At 32.8% G+C, this 27,746-nt stretch overlaps 2 protein-coding genes across 2 annotated transcripts in view; both read left to right on the top strand.

Annotated features, from left to right (window-relative positions):
- Window positions 1-920: 920 nt before the first annotated feature.
- The window catches only part of LOC139517893 (atrial natriuretic peptide receptor 1-like), a 40,115-nt gene continuing 13,289 nt past the window's right edge, over window positions 921-27,746 (top strand). Inside the window, exons 1-10 of the mRNA XM_071309385.1 lie at window positions 921-997; window positions 10,429-10,537; window positions 11,347-11,412; window positions 15,368-15,445; window positions 16,654-16,758; window positions 23,174-23,245; window positions 24,219-24,369; window positions 24,963-25,112; window positions 26,390-26,567; window positions 26,982-27,131. Coding sequence (XP_071165486.1) covers window positions 924-997; window positions 10,429-10,537; window positions 11,347-11,412; window positions 15,368-15,445; window positions 16,654-16,758; window positions 23,174-23,245; window positions 24,219-24,369; window positions 24,963-25,112; window positions 26,390-26,567; window positions 26,982-27,131 — 1,133 coding nt within the window. The 5' untranslated portion in view covers window positions 921-923. The remainder of the gene's footprint in view (window positions 998-10,428; window positions 10,538-11,346; window positions 11,413-15,367; window positions 15,446-16,653; window positions 16,759-23,173; window positions 23,246-24,218; window positions 24,370-24,962; window positions 25,113-26,389; window positions 26,568-26,981; window positions 27,132-27,746) is intronic.
- On the top strand, window positions 20,652-22,407 carry LOC139517894 (uncharacterized protein KIAA1958-like). The gene has a single exon (XM_071309386.1). It carries the CDS (start codon window positions 20,919-20,921, stop codon window positions 22,272-22,274), a length of 1,356 nt encoding a protein of 451 aa, XP_071165487.1. The 5' UTR covers window positions 20,652-20,918; the 3' UTR covers window positions 22,275-22,407.

Here is a 27,746-nt window from a genome sequence, read left to right as displayed (position 1 = left end):
AATTAAGATCTCTGAAGTGTATGTTTAAACGGTTTGGTATTTGTCATTTACCTGTACACATCTACATCATATTGAATTGTCTGAAAAACAACTGTACAGTACTGAATTGACCGTAACTTACAACTGCAATACCATTTAAACATAATTTTTTTAATCCCAGTTTTGTTGATTTTATCAACAAAAAGTCATTTCCCGCTATAATCAACAACTTAACACTATATAAAATGTACCTTTGTTATTTTATGGAAACTAAAAATAATACTAACTGTTTGACATACTAGGTTGTTGCGAACTATTTAGGGTTAGATGGTAAATTAGTCTTTAACGACAGCATTGGAATTCATTGGCCGAAAAACAGAGGACCACCACTAAATAGACCGTTGTGTGGGTACACTGGAAATGATCCAAGATGTGACACAACTGGTAAGTAATATAACATGCAGTTTATTATATCCAAATTCTATATTTCAAATCTTTGCGTATTATCGTAAGCCTTTATTCGTCGGTTTGATGACACTTGAATCCCTTTTTTTTATGTCTTATAATTGACGAATTATAAAAAATTCATGGATCGCACAACGTTCTTCTTTGAGAAGCTTCATTAAAAATGTATGTGCTCGTAAACCGAAAAGTATCGAAACACAAAAGTTTCTGAACATCAAATAAAACAATTACAGGAACAGCTCTTCCGTAACCAAACAAGGTCATCAGAGTTGCAACTCATTTGGAACAAAAGCCTTTTTATACACAAAGATTATAAAAAGTCATGCAAAGACCAAAATTATGCCAGTCCAACTGTATCGACATAATTGACAGTGTATTTCAAAATAAAAATACACCCTTTATCAGATGTTTGAATACTACAAAGTACATTTTAGTCATATAAAATGCAACATATCTTTTTTTTTTTTTTAGAAATATCAATGACAGCAATTGTGGTCACAGTCCTGGTAGCATGCGTAGTTTTATTCGTACTTGCTTTGATGATCAAGTTGCGGTGAGTGAATAACAAAACAGGAGATTTGGAAATATGATATAGATCCAAATTTAAAACAAATACCGAGCTTGTCTACGAGAAACATTAGGTTAAAAAGGGAATTTGTTAAATTGGCTTTAAATAATCAAAAAGGTTCGGAATATACTGCCGACATTTACCCAATGGAACTTACTTTGAATACATCAAAGGAGTAGGTCCGGTAAGGACCGATTTCGGCCTCAAATTTCAGGTTCATCTGACGAAAGATTTTGACCACTTTTTAAACACTAAAGTGTCTATTTCATTTGATTCAATTAGTTTATATGAACGATTTTGACTTAGTAAGTCATTATAAACGATCTGATTCAAGCTCAAATATGAAAAATCTACCAAATATGCCGAAAAATGTCACTTTTGATATGCTTTTTGTCAAAAATGAAAGTGGCCGCATCCGTGTTCATCCTCAACCTTTAGATATGTTGTGTATAATAATCAAATACAACTTACATTTCAATATAAAGGATGAACACGGTTGCGGCCACTTTCGTTTAACACGAAAACCGTCTAAAATTTAACTAAAATGCTAAAATTGTGAAGATTTCAGTAAGTTAGCATGACTTAATGGTGCTATTACCCGATATATGTGCATTGTATTGTCAAAAAACAGCCCATATTTAGGTAGCAGAAGCATTCTACTATCCAATAAATAACTAAAAGTTTACATTTTAGCAATTTTGTAAAACTGCTATATTTGGGGCTTAAAAGGGGTCTTACTGGACCTACTCCTTTAGATATTTCGGTTTTACACGGGAACTCCTAACTAAATTTTGAAGTATTTCTAGTGCACGATGTTTTGTGGATATTGTCAACATCGCAATGTCAATGTATTGTGTTTACATTATATCCTATCTATATGTTCTGTACCTTTGTGTTTACATCCTTTACATCATATATTCGTGATGTTAACAATGTCCCGTCAACATCATGTTCATGTTGTATATCGACTCTATAACTTTTTATTTACATCATTGACATCGTATACATCGTGATGTTGACAATATCGATTTGTCATCGATGTTGTGAACCAAGTCTTAACATTTGTGTTTACATCGTTCACATCGTAAACATCGTGATGTGGACAATATCGTTTTTACATCGTCGACATCGTATAGATGATGTGACCCAAATCTTTACCTTTGTTTTAACATCGTTCACATCGTATACATCACAATGTTGACAATATCGTGTCAACATCGTGTTTATGTTGTATAGCGACTCTATTATTTTCTCTTTACATCGTTAACATCGTAATGTGGAAAATATCGTTTTTACATCATTTCCATCGTCAACATCGTATAAATTCTGTGAACTTAGTATTAACCTTTGTGTTTACATCGTTCACATCGTATACATCGTGATGTTGACAATATCGTTTTTACTTCGTCAACATTGAATAGATGTTGTGAACCAAGTCTTTACCTTTGTGTTTACATCGTTCACATCGTATATATCGTGATGTTATCAATATCGTGTCAACATCGTGTTTATATTGAATATAAAGTCTATATACCTTTCTGTTTACATCGTAAACATTTTATAAATCGTGATGTTGACAATATCGTTTTTATATCGTCAACATCGTATAGATAATGTGACCCAAGTCTTTACCTTTGCGTTAACATCGTGCACATCGTATACATCTCAATGTTGACAATATCGTATATCGACTCTATTACTTTCTGTTTACATCGTTAACAGCGTAATGTTGACAATATCGATTTTACATCATTTACATCGTCAACATCGTATAAATTATGTGTACCAAGTCTATACTTTTGTATTTACATCGTTCACATCGTATACATTGTGATGTTGACAATATTCAAAAAAAGTTTTTTTGTTCATTAATATTATTCAATAAAGTTTGTCGACTACATGTATACAGTTTGCTGTTTTATGTTTTTTTAGTTTTTTTAACGACAACAAATCTTTTAAAAAAGTGATCTTATAGCTCTAACTTGACACAAAATAGTGTTAACATACTTTATATGGCGATGTTAACAATGTAACCATAAAATCTGTTTAACATTGTATACATCACGATGTTTACGATGTCAACGATGTAAACACTATAAAAGAGTTCAAACAATGTAAACAGTGTTGACACAACATCGTGTTAACATTGTAGATAACGCGATGTTAACGATGTCAACGATTTTAACAATATATATAAGAGTTAAGACGATGTAAATGATGTTGGCACAACATCGTGTTAACATTGTATACATCGCGATGTTAACGATGCCAACGATGTAAACAATATATAAAGGTTGAAACAATGTTTACGATGTTGACACAACATCGTGTTAATATTGTTAACATCGCGATGTAAACAATGTAAAAACAAAATAATTTCAAGATTGTATACATCGCGATGTTAACGATGTCAACGATGTAAACAATATATAAGGGTTCAAACAATGTAAACAATGTTGACACAATATCGTGTTAACATTGTAGATATTGAGATGTCTACAATATTGATTAATCATCGTGCACTAGACATGAATGAATACAACAAAAGGGACGATTTTGTGCTCCCCAATGTTAGTTTTCTCTTTTTGGATGGTGATGTTCCTTTGACACTATACTACGGTGTTTATATTTCACAATTAGTCCTTTATGCCCGTGTCTATTGGGACGTTTTTGAATTTAACGAACGTAATCTATGTATTACTGGTAAATTTTTAAGCCAGGGATTTCGTTACCACAAATAAATTAAAACCTTTACTGAATTCTTCCATAGATATAAAGATTTGGTTTTCAGTTTGATTGTACCTGTAGAAAACTTTTTTTGAACGAGATAGCTCATCCTCATTTTTACGGAAATGTTGTTTACCGTTCCAGGAAATGTAATAAGGATCCAGGTAAACTTATAGATCCTTTGAATAAACTTATTCAAAAAGGTTACCAATTCAACACTGTAATTAGATCATTGAACATTGTTTTATTGGTACTAATATTAATTTTGTTAACAGTAAATTAAAAGCAATCTATTATATATTATTGTTATACAATTTATACATACAAACGTATACACAATCATGGATCTACAATCTGTCGATACCTGTATCTTGGCATTGCACAATGTCAGCTTTTTCTCTGACTGTTTATAATGACTTTACACTAAATTCATTGGATGTTGTATGTGAACTGATTTATAATTAGTCTTAGATGCATGATTTGTTTTGATACTTGTAAGCGGTTTTGAACTAGCCGGCAGTAACTGTGAGTACTCTCAGATCAGTATTTATTGTCTTTTTGATGTTAGGATATACAAGTACCCAGTCACGTCCTCACTATATTCTTGTTCAATCTGTTTCTTTTTGTATCCATCTGATAAGTGGTTCGTTCTTATGCTGTACTATTATGCCACTGTCCCAGGTTATGAGAAGGGTTTGGATCACGCTAACATGTTTAACCCCCACATTTTGTATGTTTTTAAACTCATCATAGATACAAGGATTAAATTTTGTATATTCGTCGGACGCGTGTTTCGTCTACAAAAGACTCATCAGTGACGCTCAAATCCAAAAAGATTTAAAAGGCCAAAACAAGTACGAAGTTGAAGACCATTGAGGATCACAATTCTGAAAAGTTTACCCAAATGCAGCTAAGGTTATCTATTCCTGAGGTAAAAGAGCCTTAGTATTTTGAAAATTCAAAAGTTTTGTAAACAGTTAACTTATAAATATGACCATATCAATGATAATTCATGTTTCAAATTTGTTTTTGTTCATACATTAGGCCGTTAGTTTTCTCATTTATAACTGACTGTGCGGTATGGGCTTTGCTCATTGTTGAAGGCCGTACGGTGACATATAATTGTTAATTTCTACGTCTTTAGGTCTCTTGTGGAGAGTTGTTTCATTGGCAATCATACCACATCTTCTTTTTAATACTGACAACTTTAATTATTTAGTTACCTAGAAGTGTTTTGTTGACCTGATATTCATATGATGAAGACATTATCTTTCAATCAGTTTAATTGAGGTCTGGAGCTGGCATGTCAGTTAACTGCTAATAGTCTGTTGTTATTCATGTTTTATTGTCATTTTGTTTATTTTCTTTTGTTACATCTTCTAACGTCGTTAACTTTTACAAAAATCTTCTCCTCTGAAACTACTGGGCCAAATTTAACCAGACTTGGCCACAATCATCATTGGGGTATCTAGTTTAAAAAATGTGTGGAGTGACCCGGCCAACCAACCAAGATGGCTGCCATGGCTAAAAATAGAACATAGGGGTAAAATGCAGTTTTTGGCTTATTTCTCAAAAACCAAAGCATTTAGAGCAAATCTGACGTGGGATAAAATTGTTTATCAGGTCAAGATCTATCTGCCCTGAAATTTTCAGATGAATCAGACAACTCGTTGTTGGGTTGCTGCCACTGAATATGTAATTTTAAGGAAATTTTGCTGTTTTTGGTTATTATCTTGAATATTATTATAGATAAAGATAAACTGTAAACAGCAATAATGTTCAACAAAGTAAGATTTACAAATAGGTCAACATGACCGAAATGGTCAGTTGACCCCTTTAGGAGTTATTGCCCTTAGTCAATTTTTAACCATTTTTCGTAAATCTTAGTAATCTATTACAAAAATCTTCTCCTCTGAAACTACATGGCCAAATTAATCCAAACTTGGCCACAATCATCTTTGGGGTATCTAGTTTAAAAAATGTGTGGCGTGACCCGGCTAACCAATTAAGATGGCCGCCATGGCTAAAAATAGAACATAGGGTTAAAATGCAGTTTTTGGCTTATAACTCAAAAACCAAAGCATTTAGAGCAAATCTGACATGGGGTATAATTGTTTATTAGGTCAAGATCTATCTGCCCTGAAATTTTCAGACAAATCAGACAACCCGTTAGTAATTAAGAAGTTCTAAGAAAATTTTGCAGATTTTAGTTATTATCTTGAATATTATTATAGATAGAGATAAACTGTAAACAGCAATAATGTTCAGCAAAATAAGATCTACAAATAAGTCAACATGACCGAAATTTTCAATTGACCCCTTAAGGAGTTACTGCCCTTTATAGTCAATTGTTAACAACTTTTTCGTCATGTTTTTAGGAAATATTTTCCACTGTAATTACTGGGCCAAGTTCATTATAGAGAGAAATATTTGTAGCAACAAGAATGTTCAGTCAAGAAAGATCTACAAACACATCACCATCACAAAAACACCATTGTGTCATGAATTTATCTGTGTCCATTGATAATATGCACATAGACCAAGATGAGCGACACAGGCTCTTGAGAGCCTCTAGTTTTTAATTTTAGTTTCTTGTGTATAATTCGGAGTTTAGTATGACGTCCGTTATCACTGAACTAGTATACATATTTTTTAAAGGGCCAGCTGAAGGAAGCCTCCGGGTGCGGTAGTTTCTCTTTACATTGAAGACCCATTGGTGGCCTTCGGCTGTTGTCTGCTCTCTGGTCAGGTTGTTATTGCTTTGACACATTCCCCATTTCATTTCTCAATTTTATTGCATGGATTTCGGTCGTCTTTCTTTGTCATGGCTTGGTCGATTCTTTTTTTACTTATGCGTTTTGGATCTTTCTTTGGTTATCACCGCCTCTTCTGTACGATTTTCTAAAGCTACTATTGTTACGACGGGTGCCACATGTTGAGCAGGATCTGCGTACACTTCTGGAGCATCCGTAGTTTTTGGTGGGGTTCGTGTTACTTATTCTTTAGTTTTCTATGTTGTATAAAAAAGAAGATGTGGTATGATAGCCAATGAGACAACTGTCCACAAGAGATCAAAATGACACAGACATTAACAACTATAGGTCACCGTACGGCCTTCAACAATGAGCAAATCCCATACCGCATAGTCAGCTATAAAAGGCCCCGATAAGACAATGTAAAACAATTCAAATGAGAAAACTAACGGCCTTATTTATATGAAAGAATGAACAAAAAACAAATATGTAACACATAAACAAACAACAACCACTGAATTACAGGCTCCTGACTTGGGACAGGCACATACTTAAATAATGTGGCGGGGTTAAACATGTTAGCGGGATCCCAACCCTCCCCTAACCTGGGACAGTGGTATAACAGTACAACATAAGAACGAACTATAAAAATCAGTTTAAAAAGGCTTAACTCACCAGATGGACAAAAATGCAAGTGGACGTTGCCGGGTACTTGTACATTCCGACAAAAAAAGTCACTAGGAACAGATCTGAGAATACTCGCAGTTATCTGACTGCTGGTTCAAAGCCACTAACAACTAATAAAACAAATCATGCATATAAGACTAAATATGTGTCATGTGTACTATTGTTTGTATTTTTCATTTTTAGCCATGGCGTTGTCAGTTTATTTTCGATTAATGAGTTTGATTGTCCCTCTGGTATCTTTGGTCCCTCTTTTACAACAACAGAATATTTTTTTCCTTTACAGTAGGAGTAAAAATGTATATTAATGAAAAATTGAATTACATGTACATGTACTCAATTCAGATGTTGGCTTTCATAATATTTTGTTCCTAGCATCACTGATGAGTCTTATGTAGATGAAATGCGCGTCTAGCGTATTAAATTATAAGCCTGGTACCTTTGATACATATTTACACCACTGGGTCGATTCATTTGCTGGTGAATTTTTCATTCCAGTGGGTATCAACAGCCCAGTAGTCAGCACTTTGTTGTTGACATTAATATCAATAATATGGTCATTTTTATAACTGTACTGTTTGCAAAAGTATGTATTATTCGAAATATTAAGGATTTTTTTATCCCAGGAATAGAATACCTTAGTCGTATTGGAACAACTTTTTGGAAATTTCGTGTCATCAATGCTCTTCAAATTTGTACTTGTTAGGCATTCTAAATATTTTGATCTGGGCGTCACTGTTAAGTCTCTTGAAGATGAAACGCGCGTCTGTTGAGTTAAATTTTAAGCCTGGTACCTTTGAAAACTACTGTTACCAATTTTTAAATCTCATAAACACACGAAGAAGACACGAATGTAATAAACAAAAAGTGAAGCAATCACGTGAATGTCAGATGAGGGATGTATGGTTAGTTGACTAGGTAAGTGTCTCCGAATATGCATGCATCAGCCGTTTTTCATCTTAATATATAATATAAGATATGTGTGATCAGTTATTTAAACAGGTGCAGTAATATTCACAATCGTAATATATCAATTTAGATAATAACACTCCATACGATTGGGCAGTAGGCATGTTTCTGTTGATAAATGGTGTGGTTTTTAAAATAGTTTGAAATGGAATTTGATAACAGGAAAGGTATTTTGAACACGTAACTATTTAACGGATGCTAATCTTTATACATTTCATGTACCTAGATTTTCCTCCATATTTTCAAGTACATGTCCTAAATCAGGAACCTTGTTCGTAGCATGTCATATATAATCACAATTAAAGAACGTTATTTATTGATTTGATAAAGCATATTGAAATAATGGAATTAATTATTGCTTTAGTTCGGAAAAGTCTTTGAATATGAAGATGACATAATTGAATGGTCATTTCATTTTTAGCTTACCTGGCCTAAAAGGCCAAGAGAGCTTTTCTCATCACTTGGCGTCCGGCGTCCGTCGTCGTCCGTCGTCCGTCGTCGTCGTTAACTTTTACAAAAATTTCCTCTGAAACTACTGGGCCAAATTAAACCAAACTTGGCCACAATCATCATTGGGGTATCTAGTTTAAAAAATGTGTCCGGTAACCCGGCCATCAAACCAAGATGGCCGCCATGGCTAAAAATAGAACATGGGGTAAAATACAGTTTTTGACTTATAACTCAAAACCCAAAGTATTTAGAGCAAATCTGACATGGGGGTAAAATTGTTTATCAGTTCAAGATCTATCTGCCCTGAAATTTTCAGATGAATCGGACAACCTATTGTTGGGTTGCTGGTCCTGAATTAGTAATTTTAAGGAAATTTTGCTGTTTTTGGTTATTATCTTGAATATTATTATAGATAGAGATAAACTATAAACAGCAATAATTTTCACCAAAGTAAGATTTACAAATAAGTCAACATGACTGAAATGGTTAGTTGACCCCTTTAGGAGTTATTGCCCTTTATAGTCAATTTTTAACCATTTTTCGTAAATCTTAGTAATCTTTTACAAAAATCTTCTCCTCTAAAACTACTGGGCAAAATTATTCCAAACTTAACCACAATCATCTTTTGGGTTAGTAGTTTGAAAAATATGTCAACAGACCCGACCATCCAACCACGATGGCCGCCATGGCTAAAAATAGAACATGGGGTAAAATGCAGTTTTTGGCTTATAACTCAAAAACCACAGTATTTAGAGCAAATCTGACATGGTTGGAATTGTTAAACAGGTGAAGATCTATCTGCCCTGAAATTTTCAGATGAATCGGATAACCCGTTGTTGGGTTGCTGCCCCTGAATTAGTAATTTTAAGGAAATTTTGCTCTTTTTGGTTATTATCTTGAATATTATTATTGATAGAGATAAACTGTAAACAACAATAATGTTCAGCAAAGTAAGATTTACAAATAAGTCAACATGACCGAAATAGTCAATTGACCCCCTAAGAAGTTATTGTTCTTTATAGTCAATTTTTAAAAATTTTCATAAAATTTGTAAATTTTTACTAACATTTTCCACTGAAACTAATGGGCAAAGTTCATTATAGATAGAGATAATTTTAAGCAGCAAGAATGTTCAGTAAAGTAAAATGTACAAACACATCACCATCACCAAAACACAATTTTGTCTTGAATCCATCTGCTTCCTTTAATATTCACATAGACCAAGGTGAGCGACACAGGCTCTTTAGAGCCTGTAGTTGATGAGTAATGTCTTTTCTACTTACTATACTATCGTTTCGGATTAAGGTTATTCGTTATCAAATGATCTCTCGAAATTTCAATTGCGAACTTATTTGCTTCGTTTCATATTTATCAAATGAAAATGATAAATGCATGATATACTTTATAAATGAACTGATGAGATGGATTAAGCTATAAATAAACTCATCATAGATACCTGGATTAAATATTTTATGTATACGCCAGAGTCGCGTTTCGTCTACAAACGAGTCATCATTGACGCGAATCCAAAAAAGTTAAAAAGGCCAAATAAGTACGAAGTTGATAGGCATTGATGATCAAAATTCCTAAAAGTTTCCCAAATTCAGTTAAGGTAATCTATTCCTAGGGTAGAAAGCCTTAGTTTTTCAAAAATTCAAAAAGTTTGTAAACAGTTAATTTATAAATATGACCATATCAATGATAATTCATGTCATCACAGATAAAGTGCTGACAACTGGGCAGATGATTCCCCTAGGGGAATAAAACTCCAACATTTGTATTGTCTAAATAGGCTTGTTGCTTTATATGTATTGACATACATGTTTTTCACAGAAAACAGCTCCGTGAGAATGATATCCGAAGTAACTGGTGGAAAATAGATAAAGAACATCTGCTGTTTCGCAAGTTAATGTCTCACAGTTTTCATAGTTTAATGTCAGGGGTTTGTATTAGAACATTCAAAATACAATAGAAAATTATCCATGACTAAAAACATCTTTTCTTGCATTTGAACATTATCTGAAAAATGAAACAAATAAAACATAAATAAAACCTAACTGTACAGAAGACCACATACCATCACTTATCTTCTTTAAAGACATACTGCAACCGACAAAAAATTACCAGACATTTAATAATGAACAAGAGTTTATATTGTTTTACTATATTGTATCATTGCACAAAATTCTAGGCATGCTTTCCCTCAAATTCGTTAACCCAGTGGAAGAATTATGTGAATAATAGTATTATCATGTCCAATAAATGAATCACAATTAGAAATAGGAAACAGTAAAACAAAACACTTGTTCAGACTTCAAAACAATTTGAATATCCCCATTCAATTTATATAGGTTAGCTTTCGTTGTCTACCTCTTTTTAATGTAATATATGTTAATCTTAATAAATATAATTTGCTGAACATAATAGATAAACATGTTAATATATAGATATAAAAAAAAATTATGAAAAAAGACAAAAACATTCAAACTTATTGTTCTTGATGTCAAATTACACTTAATTGATAAATAATAAGACTGTGTATAAGAATTTGCATTAAAAACTATATCTAATTATCAAGAAAAAACCGCACAAAGTATTTAAAATGTTATTTTGAGAACACATTTAATAATTTACTTTGATCTACGACTTCAATCGAGGGTTTTGTATTATGTTTCTTTGAAGATTATTTTGAATTGTTCATCTTTGATTTATTCTTTACAATTAAGTATAATTGTATGTATTCTTTTAAAGTCCGTAGACAAGCATTCATCAAGAACAAATGAGGATGGATTTTCAGCAAATACAGCCATTTATAAGGTAATTTAGTGTTTAATATCATAACAACATTTTTTTTGTAATCCTGTCATTAACATTGTTTATAGATAGACATATATTTCTATCCGGATTTACAATAACCTTTGTAATGATAATTGAAATCATTTCAGGTGACAAGCGAACGTCGTCATCTTAACAATATGAAATGAATGATTAACAATTGTAAATTAAAAAAAAACCATCTCTTTAATCGTTCATTGTAAGTATCAGTTTTATCAAAAGTCAGTTCAGCAGGATAAATCTCTTTAGTGTACATACTGAAGTAGTTATTATTGAAAGCCATTATATCATACTAATATCTACTAATAATTTAATTTTGGATGTAAAGTGTCTTCTGATTGGCTGACGTTGTTAATAGACATAATTTAGTAATGTGACCGTGACGTCATCAATGTTTTTACATGGTTTACGCTGGTTTAAAATGGAATTTAAAATTAAATTACAAGAAATAACTGTAATATTTTATCTGTCTATTCAAAATAACATAAAAAATGTGGTGCACATTTTAAAATAACCCGCTACATGTGTTATTTAAAGTGCACCACATTTTTATGTTATTTCTTCATAGACAGAAAAAATATTACAGTCATTCCTTAGGAGTTATTAAATTAATTTTTGTATCAGACGTTGTTTCGATCGATCTTTGCCATTTTAGTCATAAATTGTAACTCATAAGAATACAGAAAAAAAATCTTTGCGAGTCCTTTTAGCTGATGTTTAAATCGACAAATAGGGCTATTATGGTTGTTGTTAGGAGTAAAATATTATTAAAAATATCTATTACGAATATCCATTATGTTCATTACTAAATTTAAATTATTTCAACGATCTTTTTGTTGGCTTTTACTATTTTCATTTTTCAAATAAAATGTTGAAAGTTGAGGAAAAAAATGTAAATAGCAAGAGCAATATTTTTGTATAGCTTTTCATACAAAGTGGTGACACTTAAATGTAGTAATGATCGTGATTTTTTTTTGAAGATCTGGAATCGTCTAGATCGCAACCACATTTGATAGGAAAATAACTATAGCGCATCAATCGACAAACCATATTCATACTTTGAACGACAAAATTAATTTATATCTCTACCTGTGTGACGTTTACATTCTGATTTCAAACGCGCGATTCTACTAAAGATTTGATGTTTATCTAGCCATTCAGCCAGTAGACCTTACATATTTCTATGCTTTATGTTTTGATTTTAACATATATACATGTAAAGAAAATACAAAAATAAGTAAGCAATGTACGTGGTTGTTTAATTTGATATATGCTTTTTTGTTCTCCTTTGATAAATATTTGTTTGTTTTTGTTCTGATTGGGATTGTGACACGGTGATGACCGTTGTACCCGTATTTTGACAAATTTACCTATTATGTCTGTTTTGTTCAGGCATCGTTGCCAATATAATGGAATTTGATGCGACTGTCATACAAGTGAGAGGTTTAACGCTATAAAACAAGGTTCAAATAAGGCCTTCGAAAATAGTGGAATTAATTACTTTTGGAGTGTCAAGAACTCGTTGGAAGTACTTGATAAATTGCATGCTTATGTTGGTGATTTTGAATCTGTTCAAAGTTTTGATTTTTCTACCCTGTATACCACATTGCCTCACATTCTCATTAAGAAAAAATTCACACACCTAATTAAATGGGCATTTAAAAAGTCAGAATGTGAATATATATGTTCAAACTCTTTTAGGTCATTTTTTAGTAGCAATAAACAAAAAAAACTATGTCAATTGGACATGCTTTGATACTATATATGCCCTTGAATTTTTACTAGATAACATTTTTGTTCGCTTTGGGGATTCTGTATATCGTCAGATTATCGGAATTCCAATGGGGACTAACTGTGCACCACTTATTGCGGACCTGTTTTTGTATTGCTATGAGTTACAATTTATGACAAAAATAAGCAAAGACCCATCGAAACAACATCTGATAAACAAATTTAATAATACTTTTAGATATTTGGATGATATTTTGGCTCTCAATAATGACGACTTCAGTATGTATATTAAAGAAATTTATCCTGTTGAACTTACTTTAAATAAAGCTAATACTAACAATGACCACTGCCCTTTCCTTTATATCACTAACGGAAAGCTGAATACTAAAATTTATGATAAAAGAGATGATTTTTCATTTCCTATCGTTAATTATCCATTTGTAGATGGTGACGTTCCCTTGTCACCATCTTACGGTGTTTATGTATCTCAACTTGAACGATTCGCTCGTGCATGTAACAATGTTTTAGATTTTAACGAGAGAAATTTATGTATTACTGAAAAATTATTACACCAAGGTTTTCGATATCACAAACTTGTCAAAACATTTACTAAATTTTATCATCGGTATAAGGACATCATTCGTAAATATAGCTCAACATGCAGACTTCTTATACGTTCAGGTATTTCACATCCAATTTTATTATGGAAATATTCTTTATAAAGCACAAAGGTGTCAGTATTCACCTCAAAAACTAACAAAACCTTTATATAAACTTATTAAAAAGGGATATAGTTACGATACTGTTGTCAGGTCATTAAAGATTGCATATTTTGGCGTTAATATTGATTCACTTATAGGGTCTTTGCATCGGAACTAAACACATTTATTCAAAAACCAGTTGTTGGCATGACACGGGTTATGTTCTTTTCATATATGTTATGATGGTATAATACTAAACCCCAAACGGGAAGGATTGTGCCTGATGTTCATATGATGAAATCATAATATTTCAGTCAGTTTAATTGAAGTCTGGAGCTGGCATGTCAGTTAACTGCTAGTAGTCTGTTGTTATTTATGTATTATTGTCATTTTGTTTATTTTCTTTAGTTACATCTTCTGACATCAGACTCGGACTTCTCTTGAACTGAATTTTAACGTGCGTATTGTTATGCGTTTACTTTTCTACATAAGCTAGAGGTATAGGGGGAGGGTTGAGATCTCACAAACATGTTTAACCCCGCCGCATTTTTGCGCCTGTCCCAAGTCAGGAGCCTCTGGCCTTTGTTAGTCTTGTATTATTTAAATTTTAGTTTCTTGTGTACAATTTGGAAATTAGTATGGCGTTCATTATCACTGAACTAGTATATATTTGTTTAGGGGCCAGCTGAAAGACGCCTCCGGGTGCAGGAATTTCTCACTACATTGAAGACCTGTTGGTGACCTTCTGCTGTTGTTTTTTCTATGGTCGGGTTGTTGTCTCTTTGGCACATTCCCCATTTCTATTCTCAATTTTATTAATCCACAATTTTCTACGTAAGAAAATGCCTGTACCAAGTCAGGAATATGACAGTTGTTGTCCATTTGTTTGGTGTTTTAAAGCTTTTGATTTTGCCATTTGATTGGGGACTTCCTGTTTTAAATTTTCTTCGGAGTTCCGGTATTTTGTGATTTTACTTAATTCATGACAGAAAAGTGATCTAATATTACACACACAAAGTTAAAGACATTTTTGTAGACATTGTATGTCTCAAATACCGATAGAAATTAACAAGTCTCGCTGTTTGTGTTTATATAAAATGAAATCGCTTATAACAAATTATTTCAATCTAACTATTAATTTTCTTTCTAATCCTTGTGAAAGCCTTTATTAATTTTGAAACTGGTGATCAATTCCAAATAAGACATTTGAGCGAATGAAGTGAGAAATTTTGGCCTTACTAAACTTAATTGCATATATCTAAGATAAGAATATGTATACTGTGTTTTTAAATTCAACACAACGATATGATCCAAAGCCATTCCAGGGACTGCTAAATTTTCAGAAGATTTTAAGATTTTCATTGGATGATTTGATTATCTTAATTTGTATTTTCTTTCTTTTCTTAACCTTAAAATATACAAAAAGAACAACATTGATAATGTTCAATCTTGAAACAGAAAACGTTGTGAATCATACTAATTTACCCTTTTCATTTCTCTTGTAGGGAAACAAGGTCCATTTTAAAACACTGGAAGCAAAACGTTTGAATATTGACAGGAAAATGATCCTAGAAATGATTGAGGTAATATTTGTTTACATCATTTCAATTTATGTATAATGTCTTTATACTATCTTTGTACTATAGAATACAATCTTTCCCTTGACTAGGTCCGTCTATTTGGATGATATCAACCAGTACAAATCATCGCAGTATAACTATAAAAGCAAAGATATAAAGACATCGTGAAATAACAATTCGCTTTAAGCTGCCAGTATTGTTCAATTTTGTCAGACTAAGCTAAAAACACATCGATGATTAATAATGCACTTGTGACCTCGTTAAATCGGTATTCATGCGAACTTCGATTCAACCTCTTAGCTATAATGGATAAAGCATGATTTATGCGTGTTCAGTTATTAAAAGGAAAAGGATGTCGACATTGAAAGTGAAACAAAGTTAAATCATTTGATTAACCGATTCGATCCACAACATATCATTCTAACAGAAGTAAAAAAGATACACGACATATCTTATACAGATAACAAGAAATTAAACAGACGTGAAAACACACAAAGGCACCAGTTTGCAATCTATTCATATCTATATTTATGTATATACAAGTTATTTGACTGTTGGCAGTCTTCGGAGTTCAACCCGATAGTTATTTACATGAGTCTAGACTAAAACACACTCGGAACGATGATACATTTATCGAGCCTATACCCTGTAAATTGTTTATTTTATACTTTTTATCGTTTGGATAAATGTTTTAGTATATAATCAACTATACAAATTTGAGTTAAATCGGTGAACATGAATGTGAAAGTTAATGCATAACTATACCTCTCCATATGACAATACAATTACCTGTTGAACGTCTACTTGGATTCTTAAACGGTGGGTTATAAATGTGGAGCTCGAACTACATACCCTTTTCGTCGCTTTTTTCCCATGGCGATGTCAGTTTTTCTTCAACTTTTTGAATGTCCCCTTCGAATCCTCCGCTTTTTTGGTATCATGTATGAATTATTCGGTTGTTGCCTTTGTAAATGCACTTTTTTTTAACACAACTGCAAAAGACTGAAAATGTACTCATGTAGTATATTGACTTTTTGGAAATGCAAACATTATATAATTTATCATAACGGATTGATTTATCAAACTGTTTTGTACGACAAACTGATAAGGGCTTGTTTTTCGTTCCCTTTTTTTCATTTATTAAACGCGAAGTATTGCATAGATTGACCAACATATAACCAACATCTTAAACGCTGGACATATATATTTAGATGAGAGATTTCAACTGCATTAATCTGACAAAATTCATCGGATTGCATACGAAACAACAGGATATCATGATAATATCAGAATACTGTTCTAGAGGCGATTTACAGGTACGCTAAATTTATTTCTATCAGTTTGAAAAATGCGTGTTTTTATTTGTTTTTAGCAATTCATGTAAATGCGGACGATTTTGATGAGAAAATACAATGCGGCAATCTTAAGAAATCGGGGTCAAAATTCTTACTTCCTAACTTGTAAATTTGTAACTTGTAACTGTGTGATCTGTCAATTTGTATATTGATGTTTTATAACTTGTCGATTTGTAAATTGTCAGTTTGTATATTGATGTTTTGTAACATGCCGATTTGTAAATTGTCAATTTGGTTATTGATGTATTGTATCTTGTCGATTCGTAAATTGTCAATTTGTATATTGATGTTTAGTAACTTGTCGATTCGTAATTTGTCAATTTGTGTATTTATGTTTTGTAACTTGTAACATGTCGATTCGTTAAACGTCAATGTATGAAATGTCGATGTGTGAAATGTCATCGTTGTATTATGCCAACGATCATTATGACGACAGATGACGCTCGGGTTCTTCTTCGGTGTATAAGCCTCCTGTAAGTAGGAACACCTCCATATGGAATATATACCAAAGTAATTTTAATCAATCAATTACAGCAAATGCGTCTAAAAGAAAACCAAACAAAAGTTGCATGTTTAAAGAATACCAGTTTTATTTTGTTTACTGACGTGGACTTTCGTCCGAGAACGCAAACTCAGTATATAAAAATGCACCCCGACTAGTTCAGTCCCTCGATCTATCCTAATTGGGAGGTTAATGAAATATTCGTTGGTCAGTGGAATATAACGACTGGATTATTCAGGTAAATACAACAAGGAGATGTGGTAATAAACCGTATGATTGCCAATGAGACAACTATCCATCAAAGCAAAGTTCAAATAGTCAATGTAAGTAAGTATAGGCAACCTACGGCCTTCATATAATGAGAAAACTTTATACCATATAGTCGGCTATAAAAGGCTACATCATTACTGGAAAACCCAGGTACTAGTAATAAACGATTTCTATTAATCCTAAAAATGCTATTATCGGACCATTTTAGTCTGACAGGAGGGGAAAGGGCTGACTTGTATGAATATACATGCCTACTAAATTTTTCTGGTCAAGAAGCTTTAAAAATTGCCGCTACCAGATTTCCGTTCTATAAAGATTTACAACCAAAAAAAAACCATATATTCACGATGTTAATCAATAAAGCTAAAAAAAAATTAATTTGCATGTCATATAAATAAAAAATCATTTGCAATTAATTCGTAACAATATAATCCTAATATCCAATTAACAAACCATGCTGTATTCCGCCTGGCTCTTCTGTCGAGCAGTCAGTCAGGATCACATGCTACCATTTTACTCTAAAAATTACCCAATACATACCCCTGAGCCAAACCCCAAATCATGTGCAAATATTTTCATGGAGAAATAAAATTAGTGTTAACATATTGGAGATAATTGCCTTTGCCATGAAAATGACGAGATCTTTTCTCTGTAAAGTCAAAGGGATAGGGCGTCACTTTGGTAAAAAGTAGGTGTATAGGGGCTTGAGATCTCAAAAGAAATGTTAAACCCCGCCGCATTTTTGCTTGTCCCAAGTCAGGAGCCACTGGCCTCTGTTAGTCTTGTATGATTTTTAATTCTAGTTTCTTGTGTATAATTCGGAGTTTAGTATAACGTCCATTATCACTGAACTAGTATATATATTTGTTTAGGGGCCAGCTAAAGGACTCCTCTGGGTGCGGGAGTTTCTCGCTGCATTGAAGACCCATTAGTGGCGTTCGGCTGTTGTCTGATCTATGGTCGGGTTGTTGTCTCTTTGACACATTCCCCATTTCCATTCTTAATTTTATGTAGGTGATGCGTGTAGTAAAATATAAACAGTTTCATAGTTTTACGATTATGGTCATTATCAAAATATCCAGAGACCAGGCTCAATCAAGCAGTTGGTGTTCGTGGGTACAAATACTGGCTGTAATACAACGGCAGAGAGAGAGCGCCGTCGATGTATTGGCGATGCACGATAGCAGTTTCTGAACGGCTGTCAACGCTCGGTGTGCGCACTATATTTTCTTCAAGGTGGTTCCATTCGGATACTGTTTTTACGAAAAATGAGTTAGACAATTGTGGTATTTTGCTCGCTGAGATCTCAAAACACTTTGTGTAGTTTTTGATCTGCATGTTTTTTCACAACATTTCTTGACTGATAATTGTTAAATCGGGCCCTTGGCAGCAATTCAGTGGGTTTTTTGTACCGAGCTTTTTTTTTAAATTGTCTGGTTCTTCAACACTGAGAAACCAGCCCCTCGACCTCCTCGTACAGAAATATTAGCTTCTGTCTTGGGCGTCTTGTCTGTATGTCTTATAGTTTCAGTTTGGTGAGCATGTTTGAGACGAAACCAACTTCTCTGGATTTGTATTCTTCTATTATAAATCTCGCAGGTTGTCGCTGTATTCTTTCAAGCTTATTGATGTTGGTAGATGTGTACTGATCCCATACTATTAATTGACCATATTATATCCCATTATGGACCAGACAATTGAAATATATGCGGTTTTCATGTATGTAGTCTTATTTTGACCCGGTTAAATATTAAGTAGAAATTTCCTGGCAAGTGACAGTAATATATTTGCGAAGTTGGTAAGGAAGCCCGTTCCAGCCAGACATCTATATATACCTTAATACACGAAGTGACACACCCCACCCCAGGTTTGGTGACCAGTACAGTAAACAAACATGTTTATTCGAGGTCATCTTTATATAAAACCGAGTCCCTGGTATACATGTCAAAACAAATGTATTTATCCAATACTTTTCTTTCATATGTATGTGGTGTACATTCTAGATTTAAATTATTTTGATATATATTGCATAAGGCGGTGCACAGACTTACAGGAGGTTTTCCACCTAAGAAGAAACCGAGCGCCATCTGTCGTCATAATGATCGTTAGCATAATACAACGATGACATTTCACACATTGACATTTAACGAATCGACAAGTTACAAAACATCAATAAACAAATAGACAATTTACGAATCGGCATGTTACAAAACATCTATATACAAATAGACAATATTATACAATAGACAATTTACAAATCGACAACTTACGAATCGGCAAGTTACAAAACATCAATATACAAATTGACAACTCACACAGTTACAAGTTACAAATTGACAAGTTACGAAGTAAGCATTTTGACCCCGTTAGCTTCCGTATAAAACAGCCAACACAATGACAAAAAACAAAACACGATCAAACAAACACTGTCCTTAAAAGCATCCCCCCCCCAAAAAAAAACAATAACGAAAAACACTTCTAACTATCATTGATGTGGGAAACACTATGGGTTAGAGTAACAGGACATCATTAATATATGAAGCAGAACATTGAGAAATCTTGCAAGATTTGGTAGTTGTTCACAATAAGAACCCACTGAAATGCCGACATTTCTTAAAATTCATCAATCTAAGCACATCTGTTGCCGATCAATCATTCCAACTTTTTGATGTAATTACACCTTATGTAAGAATCCGGGTTTTTGATTGGTTAATAGCCAGTGCATTTTTCACCAATTTACTGTTATCAAATGAATATCGTTCATTTTTAACGCCGCCGGGGTATTTGCTAAAAGGATATGCCTTTTTTACCCTCTCTGCCGTGGTATTCGCCAAAAAATACTCTATCCGACTGGACGCTTGTAACGTCACGATCATCAATGCGTTTTAGTACATTAACATTCGGTGTAATTAAACAGATATATCATGTTATTGAGGGGTATTTGCGAAAAATACCAGTCTTGAGAATGAATTTCCCTCGCCTTACGGCTCGTGAAATTTAACATTCTCTCGATTGGTATTTTTCGCAAATACCCCTCCTTAACATGATATATCTGTTCATAATTACACCTTATGTAAGAATGCTGCATTTTGATTGGTTAAGAACCAGTGTATTTTTTGCATATTCTAAACTTTTTTCTTCATTTCAAAAGAATTTGGCTTTTTTTTACCACTGCCGGTGAATTTGACGCAAATACCATGGTATTTGCCATTTTGGATATTCCTTTTTTACCCTCGCGAGCCTCTTCCCGCCAAATTATTCGGAACGTTTCTCTTCTTATCCCAATTATTAAGGCAACGTGATTAATCAATATTGATTGATAGAGATATTCCGAATACTGTAAACAAAAATGTCAGCTCACACGGCTGCAGGCGGTCGTGGATTAGAAAGATTTGGTACTGCTGAAGATGAAGATATCGATGATTTGATGAATGATGTGTTGGCAAATAACACTAAAAAGTCAACCAAGTTTGCAATAAAACTAGTTTATGACTATTGTGTGTCTAAAGGAATAGATGCAAATATAGAGGACAGAAGCCCGGCCAGTTTAAATAATTTGTTAAAAGAATTTTATGTTAACATTCGCCAAGCAAATGGAGATTACTATTCTAGAAGCAGCTTTTGTGTAATTCGTCAATCTATCAATAGGCACCTAAAGCAGCCGCCGCACAACAAGCCCTTTGATGTAATAACTGATACTGCATTTACTACTGCAAACAACATCTTCAAAGCAATGTGCAAGAAACTTAGAAAGGAAGGAAAGGGACAAATTAAACATAAAAAATCTGTTGACAAAGGTGATATTAAGAAACTGTATGAACATCCACGTACATTCAATGTTAATTCTCCTTCTGGACTATTGAACAAAGTGTGGTTCGAGGTTTTATTATATTTTTGCCGCCGGGGGCAAGAAAATCTCCGTGAAATGAAGCCACAAGACTTTAAAATTTCTAAAGATGATGAAGGGAAAGAATATGTACACAAAATTTCATCTGAAATGACAAAGAACCACCAGGGAGTGGATGAAGAAGACTTTGAGCCGGAAGGGGGCAGAATGTATGCCACCGGAACCCCAATGTGTCCAGTTTTGTCTTTCAAAAAGTATCTAGATAAACTAAACCCAAACCAAACTGCGTTTTGGCAGAGACCAAGAGATTCTTTTGATGAAGAGGATGAAATATGGTATGAAAATAAACCCCTTGGGAAGAACACTTTAGGAAGTATGATGAAAAACATTTCAGAATCTGCAAATTTATGCAAATCATACACTAATCACTGTGTGCGAGCAACGTGTATAACTGTTCTTAGGGATTCTGGATTTGAAGCCAGACATATTGTCACTATTTCAGGCCATAGGAATGAACAAAGTGTACAGAACTATGTTCGTGACACATCCACAGCGCAGAAGCGTGACATGTCTGCTTCAATTTCGTCGTATACCGCTGCGAATTCAACTGCAAATTTAGATCAAAACAATAACAATATAAATATAAATAATTCTGTTTTTGATGTCAATGAATCAGATTTAACTGAAGATCAGTGTGATGACATTTTTGAAAGTATTCAACAGGGAGAAGCTGAATTGCACCCTCTTTCGGACTTAACAAACATAAATCCACCAGCACAAACTACAAAATGTACTGGGATGAATAAGCACCCTATCGTGTTTAATAACTGTAATGTTACCATTCACAATATTTCATAAAATTCATGTTTTGAACATTTATAGTTGACACTGTTATTTTTCATGTTTCTGTTTGTATTACACATGGTATATTTATTTTATAAATATTTTACATAGTGTTTTAGTGAACAAAATTAAAAGTTTATCAATCTTGCACACTCAATTTATTCACATAAAATAGTTGTTGTGGTATAATTCCTAATGAGATCATGTAATTATTTACAAATGCAAATTATGCATAAACTTGTTTACAGATTACAGCTTACTACTAGTGGTAACAAAAGATTTCCTTTGACCTGTACAAACAGTTATAATCAAAATAGATTCGGTGTAATTAAACAGATATATCATGTTATGGAGGGGTATTTGCGAAAAATACCAGTCTTGGGACCAAATTTCGGTGTAATTAAACAGATATATCATGTTATGGAGGGGTATTTGCGAAAAATACCAGTCTTGGGACCAAATTTTACAGTCCCTTGACTGGTATTTTTCGCAAATACCCCTCCATAACATGATATATCTGTTCAACATTCTATCTTTTATTTTATTTTAATCAGTTTGATTTAAAAAAAAAAAAAAAAAAGAAAAGAAAGTATGTCGACAATCTTTCAATTAAATTAAGGGAATAGTCATGGAAGGGGTTGAGACATGGACATTTAAAAAAAGGAATCAAATGCAAAACTGAAAACTAAATAAAGACAAAAAGAACCCTACAAAAACCTAAGAATGAACTCACATACTTCGGTATGGGAAGCATTTCTCTACGTTATGGTTCGTCAAATCTTAAGATAAGATCAAATATACTGGTTTGGTTTTTTTAAACACAAAAGTACTATTTCTTTATACATCTATATATATTTCATAACACTTGTTACACGAATTGAAGTTTTGCAAATGATTATAAATATTTCTTTCAGACGTTATTACTAAATGATTCCATTGATCTGGATAAAGATTTGAAAATGGCATTGATTATTGATTTAATAGAGGTAAAGCACAAACTGAAATTTAGTATCAAGTGTTCAGTGATTTGTAAGTAAATTGTATACTAGGTGCGAAGTGAGTGTGCTTCAAATTTAAACAGTTATCAAATCCTGAAGAAGAATATGTTTAAGAAAAGGTAACTAATTTATCCGTTAATGGTTATGCCGATTCATATAAAAAATCTAGTTTTGAAAGCTAAAAAATACAATTTTAGTAGTAAGCGTTTGCATTCAGAAATGCTTCTTCTTCAAGTTATTATGCGTCACGAGTGACGCCTAGGCAAGTCACACTACAAAATAACAACATAGAAAACAAGCACATATGAAATGCAAGAATTGTAAACTGAATTCGCATGATCCTACAAATTATTTTTTAGATAGGTGTAAAATATTAAATTAATGGTTAATGTATTTTAAGTATTTACAGGACTGCAGCGTAAATAATTCTATGGGATTTATGTTTCACTTTATTTGTCAGGTTGAATAACATCGCGTAAAATTTTCAACCAGCAACAAAATGTTCCAACTGGGGTTAAATTTTTTCTGGATTTCAGGGGAAAAGTCGAACCTTGATTTAGGTGATTACTCTGAAGTCTGGCTGATTTCTTTTTTAGAAAGTAAAATCACAAAAATACTGAACTTAGAGGAAAATCTAATCGGAAAGTTCATAATCACATGGCAAAATCAAAAACAAAACACATCAAAAACGATTTTAGGTTTTTGACATTTCGTTTTTTACTCTCTTTTTGATTTCTTCGGCCTCTTTTTTCAACAAATCAAAAAAATAAAAGAGTCCTGAAAAATTAAATCTTTTGAAAATGAAGAAAGCCGACTCCTTATATTATTATAGATATAGGAAGATGTGGTATGAGTGCCAATGAGACAACTCTCCGTCCAAATAACAATTTATAAAAGTAAACCATGTGTGTTTAACACTTGGACATTTTTCTATTTTTATTAACTAACATTTTTATTTCAGGGAATGGCCTATCTACATAACAGTAGTATATATGTACATGGAGATTTGACCAGTGATGCATGTGTTATTGATAGTCGCTTTGTGTTAAAAATAACGGGATATGGACTGAGAAGATTGCACATGCAATGTAAAGACAACACTATTCAAGCAAGTAAGTTTTAAAACTAAAAAAAATAAGACAAATGATTAATTTGAAAAGAACACAAGTAAAAGAGAAAACATGTTGTATTTTATCTGATGAAAAAGAAAATAAATTGAAAAATACCGTGTGTCAAGTTCTTAATCACATTAGTTCTGTAAATAACAAACAAGATATAACAATAACTAAGAATAAACACATGATTCTAGGAATAAAGAGGACATTCAAACTGAAAAGAGAAATTGACAACACCGTACCAAAAACAAACATAAAAAAACCCCGATAGACAACAAACATAAATTCAAAGTGTTGTTAACTTTTTCGTCATGGGTTCTCTTTGAGTCTCATTTGGGAATAATGTCACAAAAATATCGGCTCAATATACTACATTACATAGAAATCTAAAATCTTTTCATCATGAATCCTATCAGAAACCAGACAGAATTCGTCAGATAATAAAATGATTCCTGGACTTTACTGATAATCAAAACACATGGTGGATATCGCAATTTGCGTATTTCGTAAAAATTTAAAAGTTGAAATTAAAAAAAAAAACAAATTGAATCTTTTAGTCACACAAATAACACCAATCCTTTTAATTTTAGACAGTTTTTGGATTGCACCGGAACATCTGCGCACCAAAGACAAAACAGTTTCTCAGACTGGTGATGTATACAGTTTTGGGATAGTACTGTCCGAAATATTGTCGAGAAAAGAACCGTTCAGCGAGGAATTAGATAACTTTACGTCACAAGGTTGTCAAATAAGTATCAAAAGCACAAAAGTATACTACGAAAACTAGTGTACATTATATATTGATATATGGCATCTATAATAAAAGTCATATTTTCTCTCGTAAATAGATATTTTTAAATAAGTACTGTATTCATATTTCACAGCATTCCAAGAAAAAAATAAAATTATATTTCAAACAATGTAAAAATAACCTAAAAATATGTGCATCCCCTTTGAAAGAGGGACGAAACATACCAGAGTGACATTCAAACTCAAAAGTTGAAAATGAACTGACAACGCCATGGGTAAAAAAGAAACAGACAAAATATAGTACACAAGACAAAACATAAACACTAAGCAACACGAACCCCACCAATAACAAGTGATGATCTCAGATACTACGGAAACCTAAGCTGATCCAGTTCGTCGTATGGCACCCGTTGTGTTGCTCATGTTATTAAAACCCCGGTAAATAGTCCAATTCGGTAAGTCACACTCGTGAAAAAGGAACGGTATTGTAATTTGTGAAAAAGGAATATATCCGATATCAGTCTGTTAAACTGATATTCCATAACAATCAACCAACTCGTAATGGCGTACGTAAAATTTACAAAAGGAACAATTTTTATTTTGATTAGGGAAGTTCCGTTTTGAATTGTCCTTGCAGTTTGGTATTTTTGTTATTTTACTTTAAACAACCATACAGCATTACATTTATATGCTATACACCATAAAATTACAAGCTATGTCAAGTTTTGCATTTGTGTTCCTATATAAAAGTAAAGATATGTGATATGATTGCAAACGAGACAACTACCCACAAATGTTCAAATGAAGGAGATGCTAGCAAATACAGGCAAGCATACGGCCTTCAACAATGAGAAAACCGCATATTGTATAGTCTACTATTTAATTTCCCGACAAGACAAAATTGAAACAATTCAATTGAGAAAACTAACGTCCTCTTTCATTACAAAACAATTCACGGAAAACAAATTTGACAGACATAAGCCAACGAAAACAACCGTTCTTCAGGCTCCTGACTTAGGACAGGCACACAAAGAATATGGCGAGGTAAAACATATTTGTGAGCGAACAACCTAGCCTCTAACTTAGGCAATCGGTGTAACAGCATTGTATGTTGTAACGCTTCACGGGAAGCAGATGCAGTTTTGAACACTGCATTTATGCTATTGATAAATAAAGTATAATTTTAAGTGCCTTACGATTGTCGTCAGCCAATGGATATTGCGGATCCTTATGAAACATACATAAAATGTATTATTTTTTCATACAGAAATACTTATGAAAGTAGCTCACACCGAGAATCCACCATACCGACCTACGTTACATAAAAACAGTAATAAAGACTACATTGGAGGGATGGAAACAATTATGTATGACTGTTTGAATGAAGATCCACAAAATAGGCCGAATTTTATAATCATCGAAAAAAGAATAAAGGATTCAACTGGGTATAAATAATTTTATGTTCTTTCACCTAGTATGTAAAGCTGTTTATGTTATATAAAAACAAATAAATAAATAAACAAAATATGTATGTATGAAACAGCTTATCAAAACTATTCTATGAAGATTTTCAGCTAATTTCATGTCATTTAAATATCCGTTGGTTTGCAGATAAATAAATAACATTTCGCTAATAATTTTGGTTGTTTTCTTTCGATCGCAACTGGTGATGATCATGTTAACGACATTCATTTTTGCATGGCGTGCCAGCTTATTATAGATTATTTGAGACACAGTAAGTTTACCAAAAGGTGGCCAATCATAAAAAGCTAGTATCCTGAAGACACCGAGAAAATCTGTCAACGTTTCAAAGTTAAGATAAATAATAATTAATGTACGTAAATGTTTCTTGCTTTCAGAATTTCAAAAACTCATAATGTATTAGATGCATTGCTTAGAAGAATGGAACAATATGCAAATAATCTGGAAGCTCTTGTTTTTGAAAGAACACAGGCATTTCTAGATGAGAAAAGAAAATCTGAGGAACTTTTATATCAAGTTCTTCCACGGTACTGTTTGATCTAAACTTCTATAAGAAATGACAGACGATATGCATCTTAAATTAAATCAAAAAGATTAATAACAGTTTACAAAACTCAAAAATTTAAGATTCAGCTACACAACACCACAAACTACTGCTACATAAACTCACTTGTTAGATATATCGTGTAACGCCTTTAAAACTCCGATGATGAAAAACGTAAAACATTATCTGTATATTAGATTTTCTCTACAATAAGTTCAACGTAAGGAAACAATTTTGACATTAGTAATGTTAATTTCTATTTCCTATATGTTTAATCATCTATTTCTAAAAATTAATAGATAGAAAACAAAAATATAGTAAACCACCCAATTTCAGTACACCTCTTTTATTTTGCACACACATAATTCGTTATTTTAAACATACTACAATTATTGTGATGAGGTGTCATTGCTTAATACCTACTAGAAGGGAATAGCCCCAGAAAAAAACTGATTTTTGTCAGCGCTAGTTACAGTAGGGAAGAATACGTTTGCATAATAATAGGCGGTGTTATCGTGCTAGAGAGAAGTGAATGTACAGTTCCAGACCCAATCTTGTTTGGAAGGAAGTAAAGATTAAGATTTACTCCTTACATCGT

The sequence above is a fragment of the Mytilus edulis genome, chromosome 3, assembly GCF_963676685.1.
Source record: "Mytilus edulis chromosome 3, xbMytEdul2.2, whole genome shotgun sequence".
NCBI lineage: Eukaryota > Metazoa > Mollusca > Bivalvia > Mytilida > Mytilidae > Mytilus > Mytilus edulis.
Note: the sequence above shows the minus strand (reverse complement) of the source record. Positions and strands in the feature narration are given on the sequence as shown.

What these genes read in the sequence shown, in the direction of transcription:
- LOC139517894 (XM_071309386.1), top strand. Translation starts at nt 20,919, where the DNA reads ATGTCAGCTCACACGGCTGCAGGCGGTCGTGGATTAGAAAGATTTGGT.